Below are 24,838 nucleotides of genomic sequence, written 5' to 3'. Positions count from 1 at the left end.
AATATTCTTGTAATTAAGAAACACAGTTACAGTTAAAATATGTAGAATAGTTAATCAGCTTTTTTAAAACAGATGTCACTTGCAAACACTTCTTACAGCCAAAGGAATAGTGACTCCTCCCATGCAGCTTGCCAGCACGGGTCTCATCCTGCAGTCCTAGCAGAGCAAAGTGTCAGCCAGCAAGGGCACGGCTCTGTTAGGAACTTGTGTCGGCCCCCGCAGGGTCTCTGTATGCAAGTGCTGCATTTCATGTCGCACAGGGCATGTTTGATTTGTCCCAGCCTGAGTACAACTGGTGTATCAGCTGGGCAGTCCTACCAAAGGGGCTGCCATGAGTCGTGTCAGCTGAAGTGTCTCGCTGTCTGGTGATCACACTGTCTCCTTCAGGAGTTTGGAAGTGCCATGGGAATGTGCAGTAAGCAAAAGTGTGAATGTATGGTTTCTTTTGTTTGCTTGCTTTTGTGTTTCTGTTTGTTTCAAATGATGACAGTTGCTGTGTGTGTTTGCTCTGCTGGTTGTGCAGTGCATTGAGCCATTTGCTAACAGCCAGCAGTCACCCTCCACTGCATTCCCTGATTCCCCAGAGCTGCATCTCCAGTCAAAGCTGGGAACACCTGCATGGGCTCCTAAGCTTTGGCTTTCAGGTTTGAGCATCAAGCTGTGTTGTTGCTCCTGAACATATATGTATGTCGTATGTCCATTTCACCGTGCTTGGGGCAACCACATTTGCTAAGAAATAGGACTGAAAGTTCCAAATAAAATTGGCTTGAAGCTGTTGGGTGGAAGCATGCTTCTAGAGCGTCTTATTGATCTATTTTGAAGAAACATTTTCTGAATGGAGGAAGAAGCGTGGTTTGCAGGGCTTTGGTGTGAGTTCTGTGAGGCATTCATTTTTGAAATGGTTTCCTGATCCGCATTCTAGAACAAAACATGTTCCAACTTTCTAAGTTTCAAGATGATAATATTAGCAAGTGGGAGAAAGGTGTGGTATAGACCCAACGAAGTTGAACACTGTTCCTCTAATAAAGCCTTTCTTTTGAATTGCCTCATTTTTGTGTGGCACTTGCTGATCATTTGGGTTATGACAGCACACAGCCTCCTGGTGTGAAATCTGGTTGTGACTTCCATGGCTGCTTTCTCCATGGCACTTTGTTGATTCATGCTCTGGCCTGTTGTGATGCTGGGGCTGGAGAAGCATTTTGGATGTGTAGAGCCATTCCGAATTGCTTTACGAACTGGACAATCAGCAGAAGCCTGGATATTTATCTTTTTGCGTTACAAAAATTTTGAAGAATGAAATCCTGAGTAATTTTTCCAGTCACTTGCTGTTGATCCTCAGCAATGTGTTTTTTATAAGGGAGAGAAAAACTGGTATCAAAAAGAAAAGAGGGGAAATAATGCTTCCAAACTTTGCAATGATTGTGATTTTTCTGTTTTCCTAAGCCTGTCTTCCTGTAGCCTGTCCACCACCCAGTCTATTTGATATCTGCCTCAGAGCTCCCATTTTAGATGGGACTTTCCCCACTTTGGCCCACTGGTTTCACCTCCTACCACCTTCTAAGTTGTCCCACATTCTGTTTTAACTTTCTTTTCTTTCTTTATTTACGTCCATTACAGCCAGATCTCTATGGCTCACAGATGTGCACAGGGAAGCTCCCAGAGGTGCGTCACAGGCCCAAAAGAAGCTTGCATCAAAGTGCTTCTTTGAGATGTCATAGCACTGCAGCAGCAGGTTGATGTGTGTGCAGTAGATTTGTTGCTTGGCTTATCCCACTTTTTTCATTAATCCCAAACTCTGGAGGCCCATGTCACACATTGTTTTGCAGAGAACTTAGGAAGAAGCTATATTGAAATGTTTGTCTCTTGTTGGGGTGGCACCAAGGGTTAAGCTTAAATGCACTTCAGGTGTAGTGTTCCATTCCTAGGCCCTACAGTTTGCTGGTAGATGGTAGCCGTGCAGTAAATGGGGAAAATTACAGGCTCTCAAATTTAGGAAATTATACTGGATATTTAAAGCAATCTTTTGTTAATACGATTCCAATGCAGAGCTGCAGCTTTCAGCGTTCAGATCAATTTTCAAATGCCTTCCTTGTTAGCTGTTTGAGATTTCATACGAGGCATTGGCACTCAGCCTGCATCCTGAATTTCTGCATTTCTACAGTGGACAACTTAAAACACTGCAGGAGCTCAAAAAAGAGGCATCCTTTGCAGCAGCAGCTGCGGTACAACTCAGTGTTACAATTGTGAGAATTTAAATGCAGAGGCTCAACCTCTCTGTGGTATCTGATGTGCTGAAAATTATTGTCAGGGTGGGGTTTACCTTTTGATCAGACAGCAGTGATCATTTCAGCCATGTGTTTGCATTATTAAGCATTAAAAATCCAGTGTAAAGCTCCTAAAATACATGGCGTTGTCCACAAATATAGAATAGTCTTGTCATGTCTGCACTGAATCACCAGGAAAACAAGCTAATCCTCAAATCATTATTCCATGGAAGAGCAATGTTGATTGAAAGATGAGATTCATGCACTTTTTTTCCTATCACAATCATAACTTTCTTTTCTTTTTAAAGTCGGATCCTGGTTTTAGCTCTGTATTTTGATAGAGAAGAGAATGATTGCATCTACTGTATATGCTTCTAATTTTAATTGTAAAGCATCAATCAGAATTTCTGAAAGTAATCTTACAGGTAGCATGGGATCTTGGTAAAGATCTGTACAACTGCAGCTGTAGTATGCTCTTAATTCACGTTCTTTCCACTTGACATCTGCAGGGCATTCCAGAGCAGTGGGCCAGGCTACTACAGACCTCCAACATAACAAAACTAGAGCAGAAGAAGAATCCTCAAGCAGTTCTAGATGTCCTCAAATTTTATGATTCCAAAGAAACAGTTAACAACCAGAAATACATGAGCTTTACGTCAGGAGGTAAGTGAACATCTTGCTGCAAAAAAGGGGACGTCCAGCTGAAGTTCTGGAATGTCCAGTGGTCAACAGTCAACCTCAGAAAATCGCACTGTGGGATGCTCCACGTGTGAGATGAGTTAATTTGCCCTTTTGTCCTCTGACTGTCATTGATACTCTGACTTCTCGTTTTGGGAACTAAAGAAGACACCAGATGGAGCGGTTGCTGCCATCACAGGCATTTGTGGCCAAAAATTGTGTTTGCTTTTGTTCTGTTTCTTCTTTGCATCCTTCTTTCTTCTCAGTTTGGGGTACAAAGGATGTCTGTTCAGTCCATCAGTTACTGTTGGCACCTGAGAGCAATGAACTCTGAGGAATTTTTGGGTTATTTTATGAAGAATTTTAAAGCTTTTTACATGAGATATTTTTATAGAGAAGATAAGGCTGCTACCTGGAAATGCGCAAAGAAACTCCAAATGGCTGCTATAGTGGAGCCCAAAATGGGCTCTGGCCACAGGGGAGAAGAAGGAAGGCAGTAATGATATCCAGAGCAACCTCTGCAGCATTCCAGGAAGATCCTCATGAGCTAGGCATTACCTTGCTAAAGCCTGCAGACATTGGTGTCATTTTTTCTCTTGGTTGTGTACAGTCTGCAAAATTGTAGTACAGCATTGCAAAAACAAGAAAGCAAGAGCGAGTCTGTGCTGTAGTTCGTTCTTTTTTTGTTTCCTTTGGCCTATTTTTTTCATTTTGCTTGACAAGCACTGGCTTGCTATAAATCCAGCAAAAAAAGCAGAGGATTTCCTAAAAGCAGTGTATCTGAGTTCTGTGTTGATGTGTTCTGCTGTTTCTTAATAAGTGAGACACATTCAAAATGAAAATATCAGCAAGGTACATTTACTTTGGTAAAGCCTGTGTTGACATGTTCAGCTAATGAGGGGCTGTCTGCCTCCAGCAGCATTTCAGACTTAACCTGCAGCCGTTCAAATCCTCCTTGTGGAAGTCTGGCAGCAGGGTCTCTCATTTCCTCCCTTTGCTGGTTCAACCCATTCAACCTCCAAAATGCAGAGTGGGGCAGCAGCTCTGAGCTCCTTCTAAAAACTGTGCAGTTCTTTCCAGAAGGTGTTAATATTTGCCATTGTTTGTAGGGAAAGCATCTTTTTCCTAAGGTTCATAATTGAAGAATTTAACTGTCTGTCTTGACACTTAATGTCCATTAAGGTAGCAAGTGCTTCTGTGATGAGTGCTGGATTCACAATAATTAGTGTTTGCTCCCAAACTCAACATTACCCACAGTATGAGGGAGGAGTGTATCTGTGTTCAGCATTGAAAGTAGGACTTAACATCTTGACAGAGCTGTTACTGCACTGTGTTGCAATGAAGTGCCCAAACCATGGGGCTCCCCAGAACCCCTGGGGGGTTGTACACTTAGCAAGCCAGAGAGCATCACTGCGTGCAGCTTATTAAACAAACAGCTCTCGGGGGAACAGAAGCATTGGATGTTAAAGAACAATTTGCATTTCTTTTTTTTTTTTTTTTTAACCATTTTTCTTTGTATTTTATTTACTGGCAAAGCCGGGATAGCAGTAGACTGGAGGAACAGAGGGAAAAAAAACCAACACCCTGCTATATTGTTACTTTGCTTTCTTTGTGAAATCACTCTTGCTATTGCATGGATGTTGTGAAAGAAAAACAGTGTCAGTGTGAATATACTGCTGTGTGGGATTCCCCATAGCAGATACTGCTTTGTAACTGTGTTGCTTTCCCTACACATTGCAGATAAAAGTGCCCACGGATACATAGAAGCTCATCCTTCGGTGAGTGTGAATGTCACCTTTTCCTTCTGTAGTGCTTGGCTGCAGAACAGGCAGTGAGCTTTGGCTTCCGTGAGGTCGTGCTGGCCTGGTGGGCTGCAGGGAGGTACCATCTCAGTGTCTCCCCGAGCACCAATCTTCTAATTTTCCCTTTAAGAACTTTCCTACATATGAAAGTCTGGGTTTGCAGCCAGAAGATTGCTTACTGTTCTTAGCCGTGGTGGAATATATAATTCACAACAATATGCAGTACTGTCTAATTAGCCCATTTTAATATAGCTTTAGCAACTTACAGTTCGTTTCTATTAAATTTCATGATTTATCCTCAGTGCAGCTGGTTATGTAGCTGAATATGAATAAGGTTATAATTGATATGTAACTCACTGGAGCCATTGAAAGAAAGTTTTAAGTAATGATTCACTCTAATTAATACTGAATTGCCATAGCAATCCCAAAGATGTACTCATGACATTCGCATTAATATTGACCAGATTTATTAGTGTTAATGTTGCTGCTTTAAATAGCAAATGATTGAGTGGGAATTTGGCCTTTATTTTCAAGTGCTAAGCAACATAATTTTAGATCTGTGATTACACAGCACAGACGGTGTAGAATTAAATGAAAATCATCTTTGTTTACTTTATTTGTTGTTGTTGCTTTTCAGTTGATGCCTCTTTCATAGAACAAAACTTCTAAAGGCAGTTCAGGTCCCATGGGGGCACTGTGGGGCCTTCCAGGTATCTGTCCCCATCTGTGGCATCCAGAGGGAGCTGCAGTGCTCCAGTCTGTGCTGGGGCTCAGCCCTGGGGAGGTGCCCATGGGCAGCATGTGGGCTCATGCTGTCCTGCAGAGCAAACTGCTCCGACAGGAGCGAGCAGCCCTTGCAGTCACTGTAATTTCATTTCACTCCTTAATGGGGCTCTGGCATTAAGTAATATGACATTGTATATGTTCTAGCTGCACAGTTCAGTTCTGTCAGACCAAACGTGGAGCCCAGTGGAAAAAGTAGTTAATAAGAGTTGAACAGAACAGAAACGTGATTATTCCCTTCCTTATTTTTTCCTAGATCATCTTTTCCCCATGTAAGCAAACTGCTCATGATGTACAGAAAGAGATACGCAGATTTAATATATGACAGTGCCATACACCTTTAATATTGCTCTTCAAACCAGTGTTTAGAATATCTTATGTATCAGTCTCTACTTATACAGGCCATATTGGTGGCCTTTTTCTCCCTTTACCCTTAAAAGGCTGGTGCTGGAGCAGGGTCTCATGGAGCACGCTGTGTGTGTTGCCAGGCAAAGCACAGGTATGGCGAGGGGCTCCTGCTGCCTGCAGGGCAAAGCGAGGCAGAGGTAGTGGGGAATCTGTTTGCTGCCTTATGATTAGGGAAGGAGGACAATAGTGAAAAAGGAGCTGCTAAACAGGGAAATTTGGCTCTGTGAAAGCATGCAATATGACCACCCCAGGGGTGAAATAAAAGAGAAACAAGCAGCCTTTCCCTGCAAAATAAAATTCCTGGCAAGACAATGCGGGAGGCTTTGCGTGTTGAAGTGTGTTAATTAACCTAGCCAGCAGACACCTGTTAACTTAATTAACTGCTACCATTTTTGCAATGCCAAAGCAATTAACTAGTAGCCAGGTGGGGTTTCTAGTGATATATTCAAACATTACTTTTGGTAAAACCAGACTTTGAGAAAACTGATGGGAATGTTTTAGCTGTTTTCGTATAATTTTCACTCCAGTGATGTTTGGGCACAGTTCAGGAGCCCACACGTAGTTCACTATGAATAAGTATAGAGCGAAAATATAAAACACTGAGGAGAATTAACAAAGCGTGGTAACCTTTAACCTTTAAGTGGTGGTGGTGGACTGAAGGGTGTGGGCCTTGCTGTAAGGATGCAGAGGCTGTTGGTGATATCTGAGCAGACAGAAGTCGTTCATACTTACCAGACCTCCCAGTGCCCAGTGGTGGCTGTCACTCATGGTACTGTCTGTCTGCAGAGCACAAAAACAGCATCAGAACCCCCGTTAGCACCATCGGTTTCTGAAGAAGAGGATGAAGAAGATGAGGAAGAAGAAGATGACAACGAACCTCCGCCTGTTATTGCACCACGGCCTGAACACACGAAATCAGTAGGTCCTGGCTTTGGGCAGCACTGCTGCGGTGTCATTCTGAGCTGTGTGTTTGTGGGTGAGGGCTGCAGTACAGCCATGGGCTATTGCTTCACCCAACCTACTGATGCCAGGAGATCTGCTTGAGCTTAATTGTCTAGTTGAGAGTTTCCTGTGATGCTGATTAAAACAGTGAATTTTATCTTAGTGTCAGATAAGAGGTAGCACTGTGTCGTTCAGTGCTACTGCTGTAACAGTGCACAAGTTGGTCCACAGGACCTGTGTAGGGAGAGCGGTCATCAGGTGCCTTTCACACTCCTGTGGGACGTGTAGAACTGTCCCCTGGAGGTACCCCTCCCTCTCCACATGTAAGGAGTTAAATAAACTGCTTAGGGTTGCACTCTTGCATGACAGAAGTTTGGTGAGAAGCATCCTACCCGGGTGTGCATTGTAAAGAGCAGGCAGAAGTCTAAAGGACTGGAATGCAGTTCGTAGTGGAACTTAAAACTTGAGATCACCAATGAGAAGTTAGTTGAGAGAAAAGGGAAATGCTCTGTTTCTGTTCAGGCAGCTGTCCTAACTGATGAAACCACTCCTAATGCTGAGTATTTCTGTTGCAAAACTGTTGCCTTCAGTGCTATGTTGGTGCCATCCCTGAAATTTTTAAGAGTTCCATTAGATCAGTCATTTTGTATCCCACATAAACAGATGAGCAGAAGGGAACAAGGCTCTCAGACCCCAATACATCTTTTTCTGTAGTTCTGTCAACACAGTAAATTAACCATTTGTCACCTTCCAGAAAATAAATGAAAATTGAGCCCTGACCCTGAACTTGCATAAAGCTAGCCTTCGTTTTTCCTTATCCGCTTAGAGAAGCGGAGAGTGAAAATGAACGTTTTAAGCCCTGGATGTGGTGGGTAGCATCTTCCTGGCACCTCTGTTTGAAATATGGTTTCAGGGCACCTCTGCAGGTCACCTTTTTGACATGAACTATTCATTGTCACAGATCTACACGCGCTCCGTAATCGAACCTGTCGCTGCACCAGCACCAGCTAAAGAAGCCACCACTCCCCAGCCTGAAAACTCCAACACAAACACTTTGTACAGAAACACAGACCGGCAGCGGAAAAAATCCAAGATGACAGATGAGGAGATCCTAGAGAAACTGAGTATGTATTCTGTACTTCCTGTCTGGTAAAGCAGCGTCCTGTGTGCGTATCTCAAGCACGTGGAGAAGCATTCATCTCCAGTTCAGCACCGCTGGGTCTCACAGCTCAAACTGTTACTGTGCCTGTAGGGAGTGGGAGAACACTGTGGGCATTCCTTCTGCCTCCAGGGGCAGCTCTGACTATTTGCCTGAGCTTCTGTCTGTGCTGAAGGCTAAAGAGGAGATTATTTCTGCTTCAGCAGAAGGCTGTGGCCTAGTGAATGTCCTAGTGAACTCCAGTGTGCTGATGCCCAAAGTTAAAAGAATATTTGGCTTCCTAAATTATCTTAAATTCCTGACTTCTCACCAGTCATCAGAGCCAATGTATTTTGCAGAAATTTCTTGGATTTGTTGGTTGGTTTTTTTTTGTGTGTGTGTTGTTGGTTGTTGCTTTTGTTTGTTTGTTAACCTGTAGACAGTTACAGAATGAAGCAGATTCCTTCAGCCTCCATTGGGTCTCCTCCCCAGGATGTTCCAGTGATGTAGTTACTGGGGTTACCATCATTTCTACCATTGTTTCTGAGCTTGCTGTTAGAAGAATTCCCATTTAGTCAAAGAGGAGTCCTTTGAAAGAACCATGGGTAGAGAAGAACAGATGTTTTCATTGTACCCCAGAAGAAAATACTTTCTATAGCAATCCTTATTTTATTTCTTAGCTTTATACTTATAAAGATGCTTCAATGAGGCACACATGTGACCTGACCAGGTAAAGCTGCATTGCAGGTGTTTCTCAGGAGCTATAGCCTCCTGCATACCCACTGTGTATTCCTCAATTTTTGTGGCACTGTGACATAGCTAATTCCCAGTGAGTTACTACTGGAATCCTAGCTGTTGTCCCTAAAGCCCTCCATGGATCATATAAACACATGAAGCTCTTAGTGATTCTATAGCACAACCCATTTAATCAGCTTCTTGCACATACTAGCTTGCAGCTCTGTGTTATCACAGTAACCTGTTGGGTTCATAAGATACCTTAGTTCATTCTGTGTCTCCTGCTACCTGGTAGCACAGTCAGTGGATTGACTCCTGCCCTCTGTGTTTATCTCAAAGCTGTTAATATTACGCCCAGTCTGGCTGTGGCTTCTTCCCAGTAATCATTTGGAGGCTAATTGCTGTGAAAGCCAACCGTGGTGTCACACATTCCTTCCCTGCCACCAATGGTGCATGTCACTGCAGAGGCTGAAGCCTTTCCTAGCTGTGAGTGCTGCTGTTGGGGTGTTCTGTGCCTGCAGGACTGCGTAGGGCTGGGTGTCACTGCCGGTAGGGGGCGGTGGCGGGACAAGTTCCATGGCTTTGGCTGGGGAGATGATTAAATAATTCAGGTGTTTATTCCAGAGCAGGAGGTTCACCTGCAGGTATGTCAGCTTATAAGGGGAGAGAATATAGCTCCTTCACCTGAGGCTGTTTGAGGCAGGCTTCTGCCATGAGATCTGCAGGCACGTGCATACTTGAGTGTAAGCATGCACTCATGGACCCACTCATTTATTGACACTCATGGACCTCAAATGGAGGCTGAGCCCTCAAGTTACTGCAGGTTATGCCTTTGAAGTGTTACGTGCTCTCATAGTTCATTTTTTTTCTTAAGAATTCGATTGTTGAACAAGGTCTGAAGATCTGCCTTGGGCAAACTGAGATGTGGGCAGTGAAAATCTTTCTTTGCTTTCATGAAGCTATCTGAAATTGTGGCCAGTGCTCGTTTGCAGTAGTCCTGGGCTGATTACATCGAAGCATGTGTGTTGTGTTGGTTTTTGTTTGCTTTTGAACTCACAGCACTTCTTCACCTTGCCGGCTTCCTCTGCAATTGATTTCATGCTTCTTTTATGAAGGTGTCCCCTGCCTTCTTTTATCTTAAATTGCTTTCCTAATTCTTCTCTGTTTGAAATAAGCTGGGCTTTTGTAGAGACAATTTCATTACACGTTTTCCAAGGGAGTAAAGCCTGTAATATTGAGATAAGATCAAACAAAACTCTCTGTAATGAAATCATGAATATGTTCTGCTGCAGTTATAAAACAGAAGTGGCCAAATTGTGCTTTCTTATCCATTTAATTTAGGACTTGATAAAAGAAAGTTCTTAAAGACCTCACAGTAGTCAGTGTGTTAGTCTTGGTCCTGCACAGGGAGTGCTCCTCTGAGCTGGAGCTGCACACAGTCAGGCTGCTGCTTTCAGTGCTGTGCTATTGGACAGACGTTGGCTCTGTCACAGGAAATCAGCCACAAACAATTAACAGGCAGAAGCAGCCGCTCAGGTTTTGAACTGCAGAAGTTTGAGCTGCAAAATCGGTAGTAAGTTTGGAAAATGGTTATTCAAAATGTCTTTTTTTTCAGTCTTTTTTTCTGTATTCTTTTCTAACACAAACCTCCATGAACTTCTGCTCTTGGTCCTGATGGGGAAGCAGTTCCATTCATTAGCTGAGAATAGCACCTCACCAGACACTGACAACACAGAGTTTTTCCTATTACCTGCCTTTGGTTAGAGAAAGGGAGACCCAGAATCCCCTGATCATATTCCTCTTGGCTGAAGAGAGAGTTCATTGAGAGGGCCCATTTTTGTGCAGCAGACTAAAAGCTTCACCTTCTGTTGCACGTTTTGGTGAGTCCCACCTTGGCTGTGGTGCAGACCAGGAAGGTGGCACTGGGTGAGCTCTTGCTGCATAGGTTGCCTATTGGGAAGGATGGCACAGCCCAGGTCAGCTGCTGGTGCCCACACAGAGCTGGTGGTGCTGTGACTGTTGGAGGTGAGGAGGAGGTCATGTGCAGGGGCAGCAGCACGTCCCTGCCTCTGCTGCAGCACTTGTGTCTGTGAGCACCCTGTTCTGAGGAGTGCTTCAGCTGCAGTAAGGAACCCCTGAGGTCAGTGTAACTGAGGTGGAAGAAGCAATGCAATTGCACCCGAAGGATGCGGGTTACATTGTGCTGATTATAAAGAAAAAACAATTGTCTTCTCTTGATGCCGTTTTTATTTTCCTTTTCGTTTTGAATTTCCATTTGGTCATCAGCTTAGGTGTTGCCATTTGTATTTTTGGCAACTACTGGACCAGAAAAAACAATAGTGTTTTTGAATTACTCCTTCAGATTTGAGTTTATCAGATTTTGGCTCTTTCACTTGGTACGAGCATAGTATCCTAATTACTGCATTCTCTCCTTCCCGCTGCCTACATCTCTGAGTGGGCAGGAAACCAGCAAGCTGTGCATGTTGTTGTTGTGCCTTCAGTGGCACACGTGCTCCAGACTGCTTCTGGACCTCGGCTGCCCTGTGCCCCTGGCAGCAGCCCACCTGCCCTGCTTCGTGCATCCTGCACCTGCCCTGGTGCAACCACAGCATCTAGTTGGTGCAGCTGTCCTTGTAGTGCCAGCTCCTGAGGAGTACTGCTGGTCTCCTTACGCAGCGTGGCTCTCCTAATGGTGCAGATCAGCATTTGTGCACTGCCGAGTCAGACCAGATGCCTGTTGCCTGGATCAGAGTGAAGGAAAGGAGTGCAGCTGTTAGAACAGCACAAGCAAGCTCTCCTTTGTAACTTAACCCAGTAATCAATTATGAGAATCATAGTTTCTAAAAAATAATGTTACAAGATGTACTTTTTTTTTAAAGGGTGGGACCAAAATTTTGGCAAATGACTGAAAAGCTGAGAAGATTTCTACCTGAAAAAACTATACTGTAGGCTTTCTATTCTGACAGTGACATCTGTTTATAACAATTGGTTCCAGAACCCTAGGGGCATTTAATCTTTGAAAGCATTAAACCTTCTGTAGAATCAGAGTATTTGTCTATAAGGAAGCAAGGCTCTGTTATTTCAGATCTCATCAGTGTCTGTAAACAGAGAAGCACTTGCACTGATACTTGCTCATTTCTGATTTCCATCTCCTATCAGTTTTCTTCTGTGCTGTCAGTTCTCTGTCACACAGAGCAATCTCTAAAGCACTGTAGGAAGCCAGTTTCTGTGGGGCTGCCTGTGCTGCTGCCTGCTTTGCTGTTGTTACCCAACAGCCCACATGCAGCTGGCAGCCCTGGGCAGTGTGGCTGCATTTCTGATCTGTCCGAAGGTGGTATCTCCATTTTCAAGTGAACATGTTTTATCTTTTCTTTCTTTCAGGGAGCATTGTGAGTGTGGGAGACCCTAAGAAGAAATACACTCGATTTGAAAAAATTGGCCAAGGGTAAGTCCAGTCATGGTAACTTATACACAGACGTGGGCTGGGCATTTTGCTGCTCTAATAGCAAAGTGGGAACCAGGGCAAGCTCCAGCGCACTCAGACATTGGGTTTGGATTCTCCAGCCTCTTGCTTCTTAGCAGTATTTTAACTGTGGCCAGAAGGAATTGTCAAAGACCCCTTGCTGCTGCTGCAGCAAGGAATAGGACTGGGAATCTACTGTCCCTCAAGTGTGCAGCACACATCTTCTAGAATAATAAATCCACACTAGGGAAAGGAGAAAAAAAATCTGCTTCCTTGTGTGAGGGAGCAACTTACCAAATGATACTTGTCAGCTAAATAAAAGCTCTCAATAACTCTTTAAAATATAGCACTAATAAAAATACTCTGACTGAGCAAATAACCACACAGTTTAGAAATTGAAACAGGCACAAACAAAACCAAAAACAATCAGTAGTAAGGGTGGTGTAGATGTGCAGTGTACTTCACATGGAAGCTCACTGCCTGCCTGATGGATCACTGCTGAGATCCTGCAGGATTTGGGACTCTATCAAAAATGATCTGCTGAGCTGTTCTCTTGGAAACCTTACTTACTGTAATTGACTGATCTGCAATGCTGCCTATGTGAGGAGGCAAGAACAAGAGAAACAACACCTAAGCTAGATATCTAAGACACATTTCAAATATTGGCAGATTCCCTGCTTGATCCAGGTTTTCTTCCTTGGCTGTGTTGTAATTCCATGTAATGCCATTTCTGTCAGACCAGGAGCATGCTGTTGCCTGTGCATGGCAGAATGCTGCTTGCTGACATCAGGAGGTGTCATTCTGCCTTCACAGTGAGGTTTGTTCTCAGTGTGGCTGACCTACAGCTGATACATACTGAAAAAAGTCAGGCACACTCATGCTCTTTTTCTGGCAGGCTTTTCAGTAGATAAATCTGATTTGATAGGACACTTCTAGGGAGGTGTTTCTTCTCCATTCACTGCATAAAACCCTTTCTGAGACTCTGGATTGCTTCCTACCTGAGCTTTGGTTCTTATTATCACTTGGAAAAATATCACTGGACACTCAGAGCCATGCCAGTATCCAAAGATAAGTGTCAGCTGAAGAAGTGAGATTCAGAATAAACATGTGAACAGATTCTTGTTGTCAGTCACAAAATGACCGTCATCCTCACTGTCTTGTTTTGACACTGCTAGGAGTGAGGTTGTACAAAAGTGCCTCAGCAACTGGTGGAAAGGCAGGTGGCCCTGAAAGGACATCGAGATCGGTTTCCTCTGGGATGTTGTGCGGCCGGAAAGTTGCATGCCCTTCTTACAGGGGGGCTGGTGTGCTGTGGTAGTGCTATGGGTTGAGTTAGACGGAAAGAGCAGTCCTGGCGGATTGCTAGACCTGTGCTGGGTGTCTTTCAGACCTTCATTGCTATTGCAGTGAACACATGAATGTGGGACTGTTTTAACACCTGTTCTCGGACTTCAGCTGTGCATAAAGGTTTTATTTAAGACTTGCTGTAGCTTTTATAATCTAAATTACGATAACTTTTCTTCTTGATAGTAGAACAGCGGCTGCACTCAGTAATGTACTTCGTCCCACAGTCCGTAAAGGAGTTGGGCTGGCATTCAGGCCCTCAGTGTTACACTGCAGGGAAGTGAGCAGCTTTTCAGTAGCAGCACTGAGCGGGTGCAAGGTTGATAACTGAGGTGTGGTTAGGAGCAGATTCTTACACTGGGAAAAGTGAACTGAGCAGCCCGTAGTGCCTCGTGGCTCCATGCCTTGGTAAGCAAACAAACAATGGGATGGTTTTTTTAGCCACGTTCAGTGAACAGCAGCCAGCTGAAGCACAGGTCTGATTCAGTGCTGAATCTCTTGTTTGTAATTTGAGTCCAGTTTAGAACTGAAGGTGCTGCTGACACTGGAGGGAACTTCGTTAAGTGGTGCTTGATAAAGGGGCTGTGTTTGCTCCAGCTGTGCTTAGCTAGGAAAGACAGAAGCAGGACGCAGCCACGAGCAGTCTGGTTTCTGGTGGCTGGTTTGTTTGTAGGCTTTAGCAGTTTGTATTTCACTGCATCTTAGTGAAGCAGATCTCATGGTAGGTTCTGGTACTTGCCTGACTGCATTAAACTGAAGATTCTACAGAAGAGTTTAAAAGTTAGATACAGATCAGAAATTACAGCTGCTTCGAAGTAGAAGTCCCTAATGCAGAGTCACAGAGCCTTTGCAGTTAATTCACAGCCTCACTTAAATGCCTCACCTTTATCTGAGCTCTTCACAGATGGCCTGCAGCATACCAAAAGGCATCCTCATTTAAATAACTGTTTTTAAATAAATCCTGACAGGACTGTACTCAGGAGGTACAGCACGGTTTAGGAAATCTAAATAAATGGTGTTGGCTTTTTGTGAAAACAAATTGGATTAATCTCAACAATTAGTCATAGAAAAACGCATTTGCATTTATATTAAAAGAGTACGTAGCATGTCCAATGATAGCATTGTTCCCAACAGCCTGTGCAGGGCTGCTGGTTGAAGTAAGGCTTTCAGAAATATTTCAGCCTGAAATAAACAGAAATAAACCAGGCACTGGGACAAAAATGAGAAAACTGATGTTGTGTTTTCAGATACCAGGACACACATTCCCACTTCCCAGATCTCCAGACTCTCCCTAGCCTTGCTGCCTGTGCAGCAATGGGTTTCTTAAATGATGGCAGCACACACCCAAAGGAAACAGTGGAGTTTAGAAGGCCACACTGTCTGATAAACTCAAAGGGATTTCCTCTGATGATGGACCTTCTTAGCACTGCAGGGGAAGAACCTCTTAATGAGAGGCAGATGGCAGGCACTGCATAGCACTGTCTGGTCCGCAGGTCACCTATTTCTGGTGGCTCTACACCACCACCTAAGTCTGCTGTGGAAGCACAATGCCGACACCATGAAGAGTCCTTCATGTCTGGTGCACCTAACAGAGCAGCTGCTGAATGGCTCTTGACAAAGAGAAGCTACATTAGGTTCCCCTGTTTTAGGTCACACTCAGGTTTTATGTGGGAGGTCATATACCTTAACCTGCTCCAGCTGTGATGTCAGGAGGGCTGGAGAACAGTTCCTTGCATGCTAAGAAAGCTGTCTCCAGATCCTTTCTTCAGAGGGCTGACATCTGCGTGTGGGTTCTCAGGATGACTAGAAGCCTCAATTTTGCAGATAAATTCAGTTAAGTAGTCTAAGAAGGTGTAGCTAGATTTCTTGTTAAATTTGTGTGGGGCAAAAAAATAAACAACAAAAAAATAACAGCGAAGCAAAACTGGGGAATATTTTCCAGGGTTTTTTTTGGGGAGGGAGTGAAAACAACTTCCTCCTTAAATTTTGAACTAAAATAATTCAGGAGGTATACTGGAGATGTGCACCTGCCCTTCCTCATCACATTGGACATTGATCTCAGATTCCCCTCCTAGTGGAGGGTGGCTGGCTGTGCTGTGTGCTGCTGGAGGGCTGAATGAGCAAGGGAGGGGTAGGACCACTGCAGGCAGCAGTGATGTTCTGTCAGGACTTGTTCTCACTCCAAGGCACAAAACCACTTCTCATTCTTTGGTTGCTGTTTTGTTTCTAGGGCGTCAGGAACTGTTTATACAGCAATAGACATTGCCACAGGACAAGAGGTAAGCACCAGCTGCTCCAGCTGATTTTGCAGCACTCAGTGTTTTCCCCTCTGGCAGGAGCTGGGGATGGGTTCTCAGGGTGCCTGTAGGTCTGCAGCACACAGGCTGTTCCTCCTCAGCACGACTGGTGTCAGCTTGCAAAGTGCATCAGCTGCTGTCTTCAGCTTTTTGGAGAAAGCCCTTCAGTAGCACTGTGGTTCTCTGCCTCTGTAACTGAATGCTTATGGGGCTGTCTGCTCTCCTGCAACCACTGCACAGAGGTGCTGATCAGCAATTGAAGAGGTGCCCATGAGTTCCTGGCGAGGGTTGTCCTGGTGCCCCTGGGCACTCAGTGCCTGGGCTGATGCTTCACCCTTAGCATCTAAGGGTGATCCTACGCCACGTGCTTCCTTTGTCTTCAGAACAGGTCGGTGCTCTCCATGGTGTTGTTGGTCCCATCCCAGTACTGTTATGTCTGTCATCCCTCAATGAGTATTTTTTAGAGATGTCTGGAAATAAATCTGAACAAGCTTTCAGGCCTGGTTGAAAAATGTTGTTTTTATTGCCCGTGTCAATGTGTTAGGTTAGAAATTTTCCCAATTTCTTTGTTCCCAAACACAGATGACATTGTGCTCTTAGTGAGAATGTTGTGAGTGTAATTAAACTCTGTACTAAAAACTGCCTCTGGGCCTGACCATGTCAGTTAGCAACACCAATTGTAAAACCGAAAGATCTGTGACTGTGGACCTCAAGTGGTGGTCACGGTTTCCCCTGTTGCTGTGAGGAACAAATTGTGTTGCATTGCTTGCTTTCAGGCAGAATTTGTAAGAACTGCCAGAAATAATGCCAGGAGGGAAGTGCTGTCCTTCAGAGAAGGGCACACTGTTTTCATTGCTAGGTACTTGGATGCAACAACTAGCTAATGGATGCTGCTGTCATTTGTTCCCTGTTTATCTTGAGCACTGATTCAGACAGTAATACTGTTTCACTTTTTTTCTATAGTATGTGTAATCTTCAAAGTATAATAAAAGAACTCATTAAGGAGGAATAGTATTTAGAATGCACTTCTGTTTTGTACATTCTTAAGCTGGTTGACATTGAAAAATGAGAAAACTTGGTTCAAGGGCAACGATCTCTGTTGAACAACAAGTTGTGTTTGGATGTGATGTCGGTGACAGCTCCTGATGCTGCCTGGTGACGTCAGCCTCACCCTGGCAAGGACTGCTAGTGGGGAAGTTGGGGGCCCAAGGGTTAAGAAACAAATCTTGAAGAAAAGCAGTGTTAACTTGGATAAGTCTGGATAGTGGCTGATTTAAAGTGATGTCTTAAGATTTGTTTCCTTTTCTAAGCTAGAGGTTTTTGAAAACGATGCACAAATCCTGTTGGAGAATCTGTCTGACATCAGAAATGAGAGCAGGGGGAGAGGGTTGTTGTTCTCATTCCATGTTAAGAGCCAGGATTAGGTGGGGGTGGCTGAACAAATCCCCTGTGGGGGAACTGGAGTGTCTTAGAGGCTGCTGGGGGCTGTCAGCAGGCACACCTGATCTCTGGTACTGTGAGATTCCACTGGTGCTCCACCACCTCCAGTGATTCTCTGTACAGAAGGATGCTTTGTAAGCACTCTTAGAGGTCTGCACGTGGTCTGGCAGCCATGGACTATACTCATAACCCTAGCTGTGCCCATAAAATACCAGTTTTTGAGATGCAAAATCAAAATCCAAATAGTTAGGAAGTGCAAGAATTTGTGTGTGTGTGTGTGTGTGTGTGTGTGTTTGTGTGTGTGTGTGTGTGTGTGTGTATGTAACCTTAATAATCTCAAGTCAGGAGTGACAGCAATTGCTGACATAATCATTTAAAATCATACAATTATTAAAGAATTTCCAACAGTTTTTTACATATTTTCATGGTAATAAAATCATTTGCTGCTTGCAAAATGTGCATGAATAATAACAATGGGGGTAATAAATTGAGGCCATCTTAGAAGAACATGAATCCAGAGAGTGACTTTTGTGACTGATAGTTTAAAGATGGCTTTCACAGATTTACAAGGCAAGATACATATGACTGTGTGTCCTGTAACTGTTACCCAAGCAAGCACAGAAATAGGGGGTCCTAAATTACTGACTTGCAGTGCCTAATAACAAGACCCTCTGCACAGCCCTGATACATTGTTCCAAGAATGCTGGCTCTGTGTTGGTTCTGGGCTTGTGCAACAGACTACTTGAGTTAATGCACTGTTTCCACTGTCATTTTAGGTGGCCATAAAGCAAATGAATCTCCAACAACAGCCCAAAAAGGAACTAATTATTAATGAAATCCTGGTCATGAGGGAAAATAAGAACCCCAATATTGTTAACTATTTAGACAGGTAAGTGATTCTGGTATTCCCACATAAATGTTCATTTATATACTTCAAGTCAAAGACTGAGAAAAGCCTTTGGTCATTGACAGAAAACTGACCTCTTTATTACTTATCCATAAATATCTTTGCATACATGTGTGTGTGTATGTGCAAATAAGTGTGTGGGAAAAGGTTGGTCTTTGTATGTTGATCCCTGGCATGCCACAGAAGCCCAACCTAAGTTGAGGCTGGCAGGGAGCCCTGGGTTCAGCTGCTCCCACCCCTGCTCCAGCAGGGCCAGCACAGCAGGGTGCCCAGGCCCATATCCAGAACCTTTTGAAGATCTCCAGTGAGAATCCACGACCTCTCTGGGCAGTGTTCTGTCACCTGTACAGCACGGAAGTGCTTATTTACATAGAATATGCTGTTCTGAGAGTATTTTCAAAGACTTTGACCACCCTATCTTACTAAAACAACTGCTTGTAGCTCCACTACCTCCCTGTTCTTAAGTTGATCATATTTTTGCATATTATGCAAATATATCACCATAGAAATTATGCTCTTTGGCTTTTCTGGCTGTTTTCCATTGCTGTGAGTGCCAGAAAGACTAGGTTCTTGTTTCCAGACACACATAATTTGCCAGTTTTTAGGCTGTTTTCCCTATTTCTGAATGTATTCATGTAAGGTTTCCAAACTGTTGGCCATTCCCTGTCCTCTGTGGTACACACATCCCTGCTGTGGTTACTATGAAAGATATGTTGTCTTACTCTTAATTTTTCTGTGTTTTACAATGACAAACCAGGTGAACTGTTATATTCTGGTTCAACATTTACCTAAAAACTATGTTTTTCACTTGCTTGCCGTCTAAGATGTATAATTTTTTATTTATCTGCCTTTCTCATTTGGACTGCTCAGTTTTTTAGCACCATATTTCAGTATTTTCTAGTACTCCATGGCCTAGAAGGAACGCCCATTCATTTTATTCTGTCTTCATTTAAAAATGTGCTGGTAAGAAAAATAACTGTGGTGATTTTCCTAAGACAATGTAGTGACACACATTCACCTTAATGAACTCTACTGTTGTCTTCTTTCAGCTACCTAGTAGGTGATGAGCTCTGGGTGGTTATGGAGTACTTGGCTGGAGGCTCTCTAACTGATGTTGTTACAGAGACATGTATGGACGAAGGGCAGATAGCAGCTGTCTGTAGGGAGGTAAGGGATCCCAACTGCACTTCTGATTACTGGGACAGAATGGTACTTTTAAGCAGGTGCAAAGAACAGGAGTGATGTTGTGTCCAGATCTTTGTTTCTGTGTTGCTTTTTCAACATGGGAGAAGAACAGAGTGTTTAGTGAACTGCCTGCCAGTATCACTGCGCTGTGCTTTGGAATTACACTGTTCTCTCTTTCTAAGTTTCACTGTTCTCAGCTTTGCCTCTTCCAACATTTATCTGGAGCACGTCCACACTGCATTTCTTGCCTGTAAAAGCAGACATGCTGGTGGCAGAATTTTAAAATAATAAAGAAAAACAGAGAATCATTTATCACAGTCTTCAGCTTAAAAGTGTAGCGTTCCACCCAAAATGGTATTTGCTTCTGAAAAATGACTAATATGTTATTTCCAAATCCACTGTAGGACGTAACAGTAAAATCTTTGTCATGCAGCCTTCCACCCAAAAATGATCCGCTTCATCCTGAAGAAAATGACTTTTTCTTTTTGGCAAATAGTAGTTTGTCAAATGGATGAGAATGGCACATCATTTTAACAGCAGTCGTTTGGTCTGTGCTTTTAGGGGACAGTCAGTAACAATAACTGACGTTTCTTTTTCCAAAGTTAACATGCCTTCATTTAAAAAGTTATTATTCTAGTAGTGTTAAAGCAGCAAGCTATTCCTCCTGACAACACCATATTCTGCCATTACTGTCAGTTCTGCTAGAAATTAAATCTTTTATAGCTATTTCCTTTCTTGTGTGATGAATTCAGGTCATTAATTTTTACCCTTGTGTTTTTTTTGTATCTAGTGCCTGCAAGCACTGGATTTCCTTCATTCAAACCAAGTGATTCACAGAGACATAAAAAGCGACAATATTCTTCTCGGAATGGATGGATCTGTCAAATTGAGTAGGTATTCCTGGCCAAGCACAGCTTTCCCAGGATGGGGTGCAGGGCTGCATCTGACTGACTGCTAGTTACCCAGAGGAGTGCCTGTGATAGTGTTCTGAGCACTGCTGCAAGCTAGGAGCTCAATTCCAACACACAGAGAAATATGGAAAGGAGGAAGGTGTAATATCTGTCCTTTATTTGTGCATGCCCTTTCCAGAGACCAGAGTTTATCATCTAAAGTCTTGAGTGCATAAAAGTCACTGCAGTGTAAACAGCCGTGACCACTTTCCCAGCTAGATTCAACAAGACGTTCTTAGGCATAAAGTGGGTTCATACTTTGGCTTCATACATTGGCTTCATACTTCTAGATGGCTTTAACAACACTTGTTTTTGTCCTCAGCTGATTTTGGCTTCTGTGCTCAGATCACCCCCGAGCAGAGTAAAAGGAGCACAATGGTCGGGACTCCTTACTGGATGGCACCGGAAGTGGTGACAAGAAAAGCATATGGCCCCAAAGTTGACATCTGGTCACTTGGGATCATGGCAATAGAAATGGTGGAAGGAGAACCTCCTTACCTTAATGAAAATCCTCTCAGGGTAAGGTATAAATAGAACCAGACACCACTGCCTACTTAAGCTCTCCCATGTTTAGAGACAGAATCCCAGTTACGTCAGCTTGGACTGGTTCCAACAAGGACAGCCTGTAAAAACATCACTGGAGCACATCAACATGAGGGAACCCTGACAGACCAGTAACGTGGAGCCAGTTCAGAAATCCCTTGGTTTTTATGTTAATGATGCAGAATTTCTCAGGCAGTTTGTGACATCTCTGTTAGCTCCATCTCTGACAAGGATTTTTCTGTGGCAAATTTCTCCACTGATGAATCTGTATGAAAAGAGTTTCAACTATATCTGCAGGCAGAAGTATTTTCAAGCACAGGTCGGTGTAGATTGGTTACCTCATCCTTTCAGGAAGTGACACTGGTTACTGTAATGCTATAATTTGTATTACCAATGATTTTCTAAAATGCATGGATACTTGCAGTAAAGAAATGAATTTTTATTTTGAAGTTTTCAAATTTATCCCAGCTCTTAAAATGAAACTGTAATAGGGGAGGAATGTATACTAAGGAAAACACTGATAACGGATAAACAGATAAATGCTACACAGTTAATTCCTGATGGGAGACAGGAATTTGAGGAAATTAATCGTGCACCTACATATATACATGATTTTTAGTAAGGCTAGAACTGGTATGCAGCATGAGCTTTAGTTCTTCTCACAGTAGCAAGGATGCACTCCATCTGGCACCCAAACTCTATGATACAGACTGAAAGAACAAACAAAAGCTACAAACAGCTACCTGGCCATGCTACTTAAGAAATGGAAATGATAAACATACAAACTTCAGTCCTGTGTTCTTTCTGAAAAAATGTTCCTGGGTCTTCTTGGAAACAGGTGGAGTCTTGCATTTCTGTTTTTCCTAGGCACTGTATCTGATAGCTACAAATGGGACACCAGAGCTGCAGAACCCTGAGAGACTTTCTGCTGTGTTTCGTGACTTTCTGAACTGTTGCCTGGAGATGGATGTGGACAGGCGAGGGTCTGCCAAGGAGCTTTTGCAGGTGACATGGGAAGTGGCTGCAAGTAAAGTGGGTGCAGTATGTAATGGCATTCTCATCAGTTAATAAGTGAATGTCAGAGGGGCCAGTGGTGAGAGTACTCAGGCTTATCCATCCTGCCTCACTTTTGAGGGCTTCTGCCACTGAGATAAGGACAGCTAAGTGGGACTTGTTACTCACTGTCTGCTGCCTGGCATAGCTGGGTAGGTGAGAACTGCTACTGTTTTACTGCCAGGTTTTGTGGCAGGCATAAACTGGTAGACAGTTTTGCAGCATGGTGTGTCTGTGCTGTGAGTGTCAGCTGGGCACAAGGAGGGGCAGGTTGTCTCCTTACTCCAATCTCGGTGCCTAAAAGTTGGACCTCAGTAGCTTTCACAACTTCTAGTGGTACTGGAGTTCCCTCAGAAATGGCTTATGTTCCCAGTCTTCCTGGACAACTAAAATAGCCTGTGTCTTTAGAAAAAGGAGAAAGAAAAAAAAAGAAAGCTAAGTATTTGAAGTTCCATGAAAGGAACTAGGCTCTTAAGACAGCAAGTAGCCAGCCATGACTTTTCGAATATGGTGGAAAGTAGCTTGGCAATCACACCAGTCAGGTCCTCTGGGACCCTAGGCTGTATTTCATGAAACCCCATAGACTTGTACAAATTCATGCTCATCAGGTGGTCTTGATCTTGCTCTTGCAAAGAAGGTCTCCACAGTCCTGTGTATCCCTAGTAAATAGAAAAATACTTCTTGAGCCTGTAACTGACTTTGGAAGGTAACATTTTGTTTCTTTCTTTCCTTTGGGCAGCATCCATTTTTAAAATTAGCCAAGCCCCTCTCCAGCCTGACTCCCCTGATCATTGCAGCAAAGGAAGCGATTAAGAACAGCAGCCGCTAGTGCTTTGGGCTGGCATTCTCCCATGCCAGCTCACTCCAGAGCAGGACTGAGAAAAAAAACTCTATAGAACCTCAACTCTTCTGCTGCAGGACGGACGGACGGACGGATGGATGGATGGATGGATGGACAGACCAACAGTCGCAGTCATGGTGGTAGGAGGGGAGAACAGCTGTTCTCCAGTCCCTCAAGGATTAAAAACTTACGTCTTCTTCCTGCTTTCTGGCTCCTTAATTTATTTTTAAGATGAAACAGGGCTTAAGACAGAGGTAATGACAGAAAATGCTTTGCTGCCTCAGCCATTTCCAAGGTAAAGCAAATTCAGTTGGAAGATTCCCTTCCTTCTCACCCTGTGAATAAGCTGTACATTCACTTTTAAATTGTCAGTTGTTTCTTAAAGATGCAAAGTCCCTTTTATGTTTTGGGGTTTTTCTTGTATGGTTTGGAATTGGAGAAGGGTCTTAATTTATAACTCCAGATAATACTGCCTTTAGAATACAGCCCACTCACTGGTATTTGCCTAGTCATTACACTTCTCAATGAGGAAGAAAGTGAAATTGCATTTCCAATCAAAAACAAATCAGGAGTGGAGCACTCAAAACATCCTGTTGAGATACAGGCTCAGCTGTGAATATATAGTGTTTCTGTTCTTGACATTTTCATTTGTAAAACTAGTTGTAATATGGGTGAGAGTCTTACTAAATTGAGAAAGCAGAAAGATTGGTTTGCTCAGAAAGGGCTTGTCTGTTCTGTAAGAGAAATGTGAAGTGAGAGCAGGCCCAGCCTTGTGCAATGCTGAGCCTCATGGACCCCTTTGCAGAGTTCAGAGGAGGCTCAGGTCTGTGACCCCAGACTGGAGGAAGGTGCTTGCAGCAGCAGGCCATCGCTGGGCAATCGCCTCTTCCTGGCACTGCACTGATCATAGTGTCAGCTCCAAACTGGCAGCAGGCAGCTCTTGAAGTTAACTGTAGTTCTGCTGCAACATGAGCAGAGTGGTGGGAGTGGCCTTCTTCAGTTTGTGCAGGAGTTGAAGAGAGGAAAACAGCCTGGGTGTTGCTGTCACTTCTGAGGATGTCTGCTCTCCTGGTGCTCTTATAGCTCCCAGGAAAGGTTAGTAGCATCTGTGCTCCTCTTAGCAGAGGGAACGATGGCCAGGCTACTCTGCAGGCTTTTGGCAGGTGAGTGTCCTTTTCATGGCAGAACTTGCACACCTAAACTGCGACACTGATGCAAATGAGTGATGGCTTCCAGGATTTGGTTCTGCCTGAGTCATTCCAGCAGACAACTTTGGAAGAAAGTGCATTTAAACCTGGAGCTCTGCAGTGAGCAGGAAATGCAGAGCAGGTTGCAGAACTATACAGAGCCATAAAACCAGCCTGCTATATGTCCTCCTCCACACAGCAAGCACTGCTGCAAGCAGTTCTGAATTTCTGGGAGAGAGTGAGCCCTGGATGTGACAGGATTGTGCTTGACTAGTCTGCTGATTTGCAAGAGAGCAGAACCGTTTTAGTATGCCCTTTGTGTTTTATTTATTTTTTTCTGAAAGAAAGGAGTGTAGCTTCACTCAGAAAAAGCATTTGTATGGATTATTTGTTACTGTATTTTAGTAGTACAACTAATCAAAGACCTTCAAAACAGCAACTGAATCAACACCGATATCCCATGAGCCAAAAAAGGAGTAAAACAGCTTTTTGCTGTAGTTCATGCTTTAGGCTTGCTCCCACAAAGGGCTAAGCAGCCTTTAAGGTACTAAAAAGCTTCACGTTTTGCCGGTACGAATGAAGGATGCTTGGGCTATTCTTGAATTAGGCCATTAGGTTGTCTGGTTTTGTCGTCTTATTTAGTTACTATCTTTGTGTTGAAAATGTCATTAATACTGCTAACCATCCCACCCCCACTCACTCTCTCTGTCCCAGTCTCTTTGCTGAGGCAACTGACAGAGGCAGTGCTCACTGAAGTTCACAGAATCATAGCATGGGTTGGGTTGGAAGGCACCTGAAAGCCCATCCAGCTCCAACTCCCTGCCATGGGCTGGTTGTCCCACCCCAGCTCAGGCTGCCCAGGGCCCCATTCAGCCTGG

At 43.7% G+C, this 24,838-nt stretch overlaps 1 protein-coding gene across 1 annotated transcript in view; it reads left to right on the top strand.

The window, feature by feature from the left end:
* PAK3 (p21 (RAC1) activated kinase 3) overlaps nt 1-23,175 on the top strand; it is a 98,934-nt gene extending 75,759 nt beyond the window's left edge. Inside the window, exons 4-15 of the mRNA XM_042825260.1 lie at nt 2,774-2,927; nt 4,683-4,720; nt 6,722-6,853; nt 7,839-8,001; nt 12,132-12,195; nt 15,788-15,836; nt 18,071-18,183; nt 19,251-19,368; nt 20,177-20,276; nt 20,659-20,855; nt 21,747-21,884; nt 22,672-23,175. Coding sequence (XP_042681194.1) covers nt 2,774-2,927; nt 4,683-4,720; nt 6,722-6,853; nt 7,839-8,001; nt 12,132-12,195; nt 15,788-15,836; nt 18,071-18,183; nt 19,251-19,368; nt 20,177-20,276; nt 20,659-20,855; nt 21,747-21,884; nt 22,672-22,761 — 1,356 coding nt within the window. The 3' untranslated portion in view covers nt 22,762-23,175. The remainder of the gene's footprint in view (nt 1-2,773; nt 2,928-4,682; nt 4,721-6,721; nt 6,854-7,838; nt 8,002-12,131; nt 12,196-15,787; nt 15,837-18,070; nt 18,184-19,250; nt 19,369-20,176; nt 20,277-20,658; nt 20,856-21,746; nt 21,885-22,671) is intronic.
* Nucleotides 23,176-24,838: the final 1,663 nt, after the last annotated feature.

This window comes from Centrocercus urophasianus, unplaced genomic scaffold, assembly GCF_019232065.1.
Source record: "Centrocercus urophasianus isolate 14NV4802_14NV808 unplaced genomic scaffold, USGS_Curo_1.0 seq_24, whole genome shotgun sequence".
Taxonomy (NCBI): domain Eukaryota; kingdom Metazoa; phylum Chordata; class Aves; order Galliformes; family Phasianidae; genus Centrocercus; species Centrocercus urophasianus.
Note: the sequence above shows the minus strand (reverse complement) of the source record. Positions and strands in the feature narration are given on the sequence as shown.